This window comes from Cenococcum geophilum, assembly GCF_001692895.1.
Source record: "Cenococcum geophilum 1.58 unplaced genomic scaffold K441scaffold_19, whole genome shotgun sequence".
Lineage (NCBI taxonomy): Eukaryota > Fungi > Ascomycota > Dothideomycetes > Gloniales > Gloniaceae > Cenococcum > Cenococcum geophilum.
The window spans coordinates 1,862,259-1,870,455 of NW_027137577.1; the positions used below are offsets into that span (position 1 = coordinate 1,862,259).

Sequence of the window (8,197 nt, forward strand, 5' to 3'; positions counted from 1 at the left end):
AAATTATAATAGAATTAACTAGCAACGACTCGGCTAATATTAGAAGCCGTTTAGAGCCTTAAAAAGGAACGTAAGCTTTATCTATAAGTATAGATATCAGCTTTAACATCGCATTAGCAAGCGACTATACTAGGAATATAAGTATTGCCATTAGCATACTCTACCTAGTGGTCGATTTAATATTACCTCTACTACTTCTTCTACGTCCTAATACCTTATAGAAAAAAGAAAAGACCACGGCTATAATAAATATGGCGTAATTAAATTTAATAAGAAGCGGAAAGCAACTATCCTTAAAGTACTTAATAAAAAATATAAGATCTCTTAAGGCCTTATAAATAACCTTATTAGCGGCTTTAATAAAACAACCTTCCAGTAAGCCGTAATTAAGTAGATTACTAACAATAATCATCCTCTATAAGAGGTCAAAACACCTTCCTTCTATATTATAATAGCTACCGCCAATCCTAACGCCGAGAAGTAAATTTAGAAAAGCTACTGATTAGTTCGGCTTTATATAATGCAGGACTATAAGGCCTATTAGCCAGCCGTAATTAATAAGCTTACGTACGCCCGTTTAAAGCTTTATTTCTTATTTAACGGCTAGACTACACGCAGTAGTAAACATTCTCTTACTAGCGTATATATTTACTACCTTAATCGCAAAGGCAGAGTCGTTAACTACTTGGTTGCTCTACTAGAGCTACTCGGCCGTTATATAGGAATTAACTACGCAGAAGTAATTAGCAGCGTTTTTACCCATTTTAACGTTAGTAAAGAGAGGCTTAGCTATTTTATTACTAATAACGCCGCTAATAATGGCACTTATATAGATTATTTATCTACCAAACTTAACTTTAAGAAGGAGGATTATTAGATTTAATGCGTAGCTTATACACTTAATCTAGTAGCCTAGTTAATTTTATTTAAAAAAGATAAAGACGCGTATAAGAATAAGGATTTAAATATACTAATACGTTAATTAATAAATCTTAACTTTTTATTCCCTTACTAACCTCTACTAAGCAGGACGAAGAACGCTTCCTTAAAGAATAGCAAAGGGAAGGCCCCCTTAGCGTTCTTATTAATATCCTTAATTCTATTAATACACCTCAGCTTTATTAAATCTTTAAGGATTATTAGTAAGAGGAGCAGAGCAATCTACTAAAAGCTAGCTTTAAAATCCTTAAAGTAGTTAAGCTAGTTAAAACTAGATAAAATAGTTATTATAACGCCTTTACCTAAGCTATCCTCCTTTATAGCCTAATTAATTTAATTATATAATATATAATTATAAAGTATAAGAAGGAAGTAGCTCCTTTAGTAGCTAAAGGGAAGCTAGTGCCTCTACCTCCTCTAGTTATTATAGGTAGAGCTTTAACCTCTTATAATTAGGACGTTATTATTAACTACATTAACATCCTATTACCAATTCGCGAAGCTACTAAGATGCTTAAAGCTAGAGGCAAGTTGGGCCTATATAGAGCAATTTAGTAGGCTTGCAAATCATTTAACCTAACTTAATTAACACCTTAAGTTGGTTAAATTGAAAGCTTTATAAGCAGAGGGCTCAATTAATTAAATTAATTGAATTAATATTGCAATAGTTGCAACTAAATCTAACTAGTGTAGTAGTTAGGAACTATTATAAGTCTTAGTATGGTGTTGATGCAGGAGGACCTACCTTGCAATGCCTAGGCCGTTTTCCACTAGCGTTTTTTTCGCCCCGGCTATCAATATAGCCTATCGCGAGTCTTGGCATGGTGTTAAGTCACCTTCCTACCGTGTATGTCCTATTTTTTCCTTCTACGGGCGCTTTAACTGCCTATCTACTATATTAATTATGCCTTCCTTATCTCACAATCCTACCGCCATTAAAGCTCTAATTATATCGGGTTGTAGTCGTGCGTGATTAGCAGTAAGAAGTAAGCCCGTAAGGCTAAATATACGTTTAGGGTCTACTAATATTAGTAGAATCGTTAGTAAATTAAGAGCTATATAAGCGAGTTATTAGTAGTAAGTTCCTTTTAATCTAGCTTACCAATAGGCAATTAGATCGGTATAGCAAACGTCCTTAGGGTAACCTGCTCGTATAAGCCAGTCGTTATACTTATCGCGATTATTTATAGGTGTCGTCTAAGCAAAGCTGCTGACGAAGTAGTTATTAATTTTAGATAAAAAGACGCGCTGCTATATAAGAGGCTCGCCGTTAGTAATTAATTTAATTGGACGGTATTTATACTTAAGCCATAGTTTATAAATAGCTTACTTAGCTACTTCCTTCTAACTAGCTCAGCCTTTGCCCGTCTAATATTTATTAGCAAAAGTCCATTTAATTAACGGATAAAGGATAGTGGCGGCGATATACGCAGGTAAATAATTAGTGAGTTCGTAGTAGTTAGTTAGCTTTAGCTAAGCTATATTAATATTATAACGGAAGTAAGGCTTCTAGTAGTGTTTATACTGCACTTTAAAGCGCTTAAATTAATTAAGTAGATATTTAAATATAGGAAGAACCTCCTATAGAGATCCGAATTTGCCTATATTAATTAGTTCGCAATAGAAATTAATAATGTTTATACGCACCTTCCTTTAAGCGTCCTTCTAGTCGCTTTATAGCAATCTAAAAAGGCTTTAAAATAGCTAGATATTTAGTTAATATAGCCCAATTATTATCTGTTAGGTAGTTCTGTATAATATTAGGCTCTTTATAAACTCTTATAGGCGGATCCTTTATACCGTTCTTAGTAACTTTAGCCTAGTATATTATCTATTTAAGAACTTTATTACTAATAAGGCGATTAATAGGGTTTCTAAGCTTTATTACGCGTTTAATTGCTAATTCTATAGAGTTCCAGCCCGTCTCTACCGGCTTAATTAAAAGAAGCTTAATATTAGCTTACAACGCTTCTTCTTAAGGCTCTAGATCCTAAAGCTTAAGGAGCTTTTTAATATGTTGCTTAGAATTAAATATTTAAAAAATAATATTTTAAAGCTTACCTATAGGCCGGATCTTCCGCCAAGCTAGTATCTAGCGGAGGACCGTATCTAAATCTTCTTCTTCTTTATCTAAAGCGCTTAAATTTGCGCCAAAAAGCAGCATATAAGTAACTAGATTAATAACATAGCCTATATAATAAAGATAACGATATAGCGGATTAAATCTAAACTCTGTAGAGAGGTCGTTAATATAGGTGTTATTATTATCCGCATTATCTGCTATAAAGTAGCCTACCTACTACTCACTAATTCTAAACTTAGTAAGGATTTTTGTAATATTGGCTTCTATATTAACGCCGAGATATCGCTCTTCTTAATAGGGTAGGGCTAGAAGGAAGGAACGGTGCTAGTTCTTTACGTCTATAAAGTAAACGACAATTCCTATATAGTAGTTAGTAATTAATATAATAGCGGCCTAAAGCTAAGCTTATTAAGTAATAATAAGTAATTATAAGACGTCTAAAGATTAAATAATAGATAAATCTTGCCCGGCGCTCCACGTAGTAAAGCAGTAATAACTTCCTTATGTCAATTAAACTCAATAATTATTAACTCTCTTATTGTTAAATGTAAAGGTAAGAGGCCTGTGGTTAATATAGCTTAATTAGTATACCCTATAAGATCGCGAAATAAGCTACTTTTAAGCTTATAAAATAGAATATTATCGCGGATAACCCATTATATTAAAAGCCAAGTAAAATGATCTAAATTAAGGCTTTAGATAAGGGTGTTTATTTGGGCTTAATCCTCTAGCTTATTAACTTAAAGTTATAGCTGTTTAAAGACTAATCGTCCTTACTTTACCTAATTAGTAAAATCGCCGCTAATACTATATTCTTCCTGTATATGCTTTAAGTAATTAGCGGTGCCTAAATCTAGATATATAAGTCTTCTTCTTATAATAGATTCTGCAAAGCTAATACCGCTTACCCATTTTACTATGCTTAATATTATATCCATACTTCTATATAGCCCCGCAACGTCTGCCTAACGTTAAATAAGGAAAGTAGTAGCTAAGAAGGCGTTTCCAGTTAACATCTACGTAATCGTCTGGCTGGAAATCGGTAGTAAACGCGTTAGTATCACCGTCCAAGCTATGATCTAAGGCGCGTTAGAGGTTTGTAGGTGCGGTAGGATTAGAACAAGTAGTAGAAAGGGTTAAGGTATTTATTTAGCAATTGTCTAACGCGTTAAAAGCTATAGAGCGAATCTAGTAGTAAAACTCTGCTTACCTGCAAGACTTTGGCGCCGATATAATGGTATAAATAACGGGTAATGCTCGGATAAACTTTTTTTGGTAAGGAACACTAACACAAATAAGGTTTAGGGCATTACTGCATATAAACTTCAGTATATTTCTATATAATATCAAAAGCTTCAATATTTTTTAATCAACTTAATTCAATTAGGACCTCTAGATTGAATGCGTTGCCAAGGCCGCGAGCTCTCAGTTGATTGAATTGATTGAGTCTTGGCATTCAATTCAATTCAATATTGAAGCCTCGTTGAATGATTTGCAAGCCTGCAATTTAGGAGGTTATTCCTACGCTTGATTAGCTGCTAAAGCTCTTTAAGGAAAAAAAGGCTTAAGTAGGTAAAGCAATAATAGAAGACTATCCAGATTAAGAAGCAATTAAGGATCACTACGCAATTAACCTCAATTGTGGTTGGTTAAAGCTTCAGAAGTATTTTAAGAAGCTTAATAAAACTCTTATCTACTATGCAGCCGTCCTACTTCATCCTCTCTATAAATACTTCTACAAATATGCATGGGCAGATTACCTAAATTGGCTAATTAAAAACGATACAGCTTTTCTAAAGCTTTGGCTTTAATATAAAGCTTAACCAGATCCTCTAACTACGCCATTAAATTAGTTATAGAAACGGGCACACGCGGCGTCAGGTAGAGACGACTACATTTACGCTAATACTCGTGGCTCTTAAGGGCTTGTCGACGTCGACGAATATAAGACTTGGAAGGCTTAAGAGCCTCTTAATAACAACTACCCGCTCGCGAACGATCCTATATTATATTGGTGGCAGGAGCGATTAACTCGGCCGAAGCTCTTAAGGATAGCTCTTAATATATTGACTATACCAGCTATAAGCGACGACTGCAAACGAGCATTTAGTAAAGCTGGTGATCTTTTAGAGCCGCGTCGATTAAGGCTCCGCCCTAATATTATTGCTACTCTACAGTATAATCGCAGCTACAAAAAAATGGGCTTTAAAAGGTCTAGTAGAAGTAGTAAGTTCGCCATAATCTATATAGGAAATAGCTAACATCTAGGTTTAGCAATAAAGTCCTTATTATCAAAGCCAAAGCCTCCCTCGAAGCCTCCCTCAAAGCCTTCCTCAACACCACGCCAAGCCTCGTGATAGCTACCACTGCGCAAATATACTACATAATTACTACAAGTTGTGGCTGCGGAGGAGCTTTGGGTGGCTTACGGCCTAAATTTTGTATACTACACCAAATTTCTATATAAAATTAATCAAGCGGCCAAGCAAGCAAGCAAGCTGACGATTTATTTCAAACAAGCCAAGCAAGCGAGCTCAAGGTGTCAAAAATTGCAAGCAAGCAAGCTGAGGCTGCTCAGCTTGGCTTGCTTGCTTATTACCAACTCTGACCACGCTGCTCTCTAGTCTCGAGTATGTGGCCCGGGGAGATGCCCCAACTCCATATCTTCCCGAACAGTTTCATCAATTGACGCTGATTCCGTTTTCCTGTCCGCGAACCTTGACTCCCACTGTTGTCCTGGCCGATTCTCCCTCTGTTCATCCTGTCGATGCTGCCTGTTTCCTCGGGGAACTTTCCACCATATTGTCTTGAAACCCTGTCGTTGAACCCAGAGTCCGAGTACGGGAACTACCAGCATCTGCAAGGAAAGACCAATACCGACGGTCCAGGGGTAGATATTATAATTGTTGTGAGGGTACAGCAAGACTGGGTTGAGATCAATGAAAGCTTTGATCTTTCCTCGAAATATGGCTCCACTGACACAATAGCAGCTGTTGAAGAGACCGGCTGTTGGCAGTAAGATGAACAGTAGAATGGGTGTGCCGATCAAGATGTCTTTGACAAAGATGAAGAACCAGCGATAATCTCTGTGTAGATAGTTGGTGGCGATGCTCGTGAAAATCCAGCTTAATAGCCACCCGCTGAAAGAGCCTAGGACCGTGACTGCGCGGCAGCTGAACCATGTTGGGGCGGTATAGTCAACTCTGAAAGCTGTGGCACAAGCAAGAGCAATTGGGAAAACGGCAATAAGTCCAAGAACAACTTTCCGACTTGAGGAGGTTGAATGATCGTGGCGTATAGAGCCTGAACAAGCCAGCTCAGTAAAGTGGGCAGTGAAGCTTCTCCAACCAGACCTTCTCAAGGCTCGCCGTCGGGGTAACAGTGGGACCCGCGCAGGTAAGGGATCATCCCCAAACACCTTCTCCAAGAACTTAAGGATCGTATCTTGAGAGTGTTTCCATGAGCCATAGTCACCGATGGCATTGCTCAGCAACACCACCGGCAGAAACCAGGAGAGCATCATCGCAGGCGATACTCTGCCTCCTGAGGGATTCGGCGATCCTCCAACTCGGTAGACAAAGACCACGACAAACTGGAAGAAATAGAGAAAGATCGCAAAACCAGTTCTTCTGATATCGTGAAGTCGCAGGTGCCTGAGCGCGACGGCGGCTTCCGTGAGAACAGCATAACGAGTTCTAAAATGCTTATTATCGTCGAAGGTCAACCAGTTGGTGACCCTTTCGAGCAAATCGGACAAGTCTCGAGGGTCTAGTAGTCTGCCAGCGGCTGAAAGAATCGTTGCGAGAATCTTGGGTCGTTCCAAATATCGAAATTCTGGCGGATCTCCTGGCGGGCCTGGGATTATCCTCTTAGCTTTTCGCAGATTTCCGACGCAATCTTCTACCAAGTATAGAAGACGAAGCATGGTATCTATCGGGTCGCCCAGGAAGTGTGCAAGCACGGTATATCTCTTCCCTCCAATTGGTACAAAGTGTAAGTTTGCAATCAATAGCATGCCAGGCACGATCCAGTCTAGTAACCGAGGGCCGTCGTCCGGATATGGACCCCATCTACTGCCACACAAGGAGTAGCATCCTGGAAGTGTGAGGAAGGGCCTCGAGACATTGGAACCCGGAGCAAAGTATTCTGGGTTTCGCGAGCACAGGTCATCGTAGCTTGCGTTGACAGCGGACAAACAGACGGAGCGATCGTACAATTGACCGAGACTCGTGACAGATGGGACGATCATGAACAGAACGATTGAGGCGACGTGCAGGCAGAAAGACATCATGAGCCTGGTTAACGAAGGAGGTCAACAAATAGTGTGCAGGGTGGGGCATAATCTAATCGATAACGATTGATACGATACGCGAGATCATATCATATCATATCATATCGATTAATTTTTTTAATCCGCTACTAAATAAGCGAGTAATCTACCATACTAATTAGGTACAGCGATGTTCACGACCAGCTTCACCCCCCCCTTTAGCGAGCGCTGCGAGATTTCAAATTCGCTACGCGCATCCAATCTCGCTTGGTTGCCGCCAGCTGTACATAGTAATTGTAGCGAAGCCGTATGCTTGGCTGCAAGAACGTCGCGATCCCGCAGTATCGTGATCTTCATCAGATATCATGAGGTTTCCACCCGTATGATATTGCCAAATTTCATCGACCTCTCTGCAGAGACAGCGTTGTATTCGCGTTTTAGCGGCCACAAGGGAGGCGTAGTTATGGGGGAGAAGGGGGAGAAGAGGAAGCGTACGTCTTCAATTTGATTCCCCTGGCCAACCAAGGCGTTTCTCCAGGGCAACCAAAAAGGTCCTTGCGTGTGGCCACAGCCGTTCGCTACAGGTACTACGTACAGCTAGTGGCAATTAAGCGAGGTTGGATGCACGTAGCGAATTTGAAATCTCGCAGCGCTCGCTAAAGGGGGGGGTGAAGCTGGTCGTGAACATTACCCCATATCCACGGTCAATCTTCGATCGCCAGCAACGCCGCAGCAACGTCGCGCTCTTAACACCCGTTAAGTGGTATGCGTAGAGCTGTCCGAGGGCTCTCTGCTCGCACTAGGATGGCAAGAATTAGCCGTGGGTTAATAGAGATATTTGCGTTTTAGATTAGGCGCCGCTATTATATAAGTACCCCACTAAAATAAGCCCCTAAGGGGTTATA

General features: G+C 39.6%; 2 protein-coding genes across 2 annotated transcripts; one reads left to right on the forward strand and one right to left on the reverse strand.

Moving 5' to 3' along the window:
* Nucleotides 1-4,629: 4,629 nt before the first annotated feature.
* Nucleotides 4,630-4,833, forward strand: K441DRAFT_559148 (uncharacterized protein; the record flags this gene model as incomplete). The annotated part of the gene is made up of 1 exon (XM_067643437.1): nucleotides 4,630-4,833. A coding segment is annotated over one exon (204 nt), but the record flags the coding sequence as incomplete, so codon positions are not given.
* A 401-nt stretch (nucleotides 4,834-5,234) lies between these two features.
* K441DRAFT_659415 (uncharacterized protein) lies at nucleotides 5,235-7,321 on the reverse strand. Its single transcript, XM_067648528.1, has one exon. The coding sequence runs from the start codon at nucleotides 7,311-7,313 to the stop codon at nucleotides 5,643-5,645; it is 1,671 nt and encodes a 556-aa protein (XP_067504461.1). The 5' UTR covers nucleotides 7,314-7,321; the 3' UTR covers nucleotides 5,235-5,642.
* Nucleotides 7,322-8,197: the final 876 nt, after the last annotated feature.

Coding starts and splice junctions, on each gene's coding strand:
- K441DRAFT_659415 (XM_067648528.1), bottom strand. CDS start 7,313: ATGATGTCTTTCTGCCTGCACGTCGCCTCAATCGTTCTGTTCATGATC.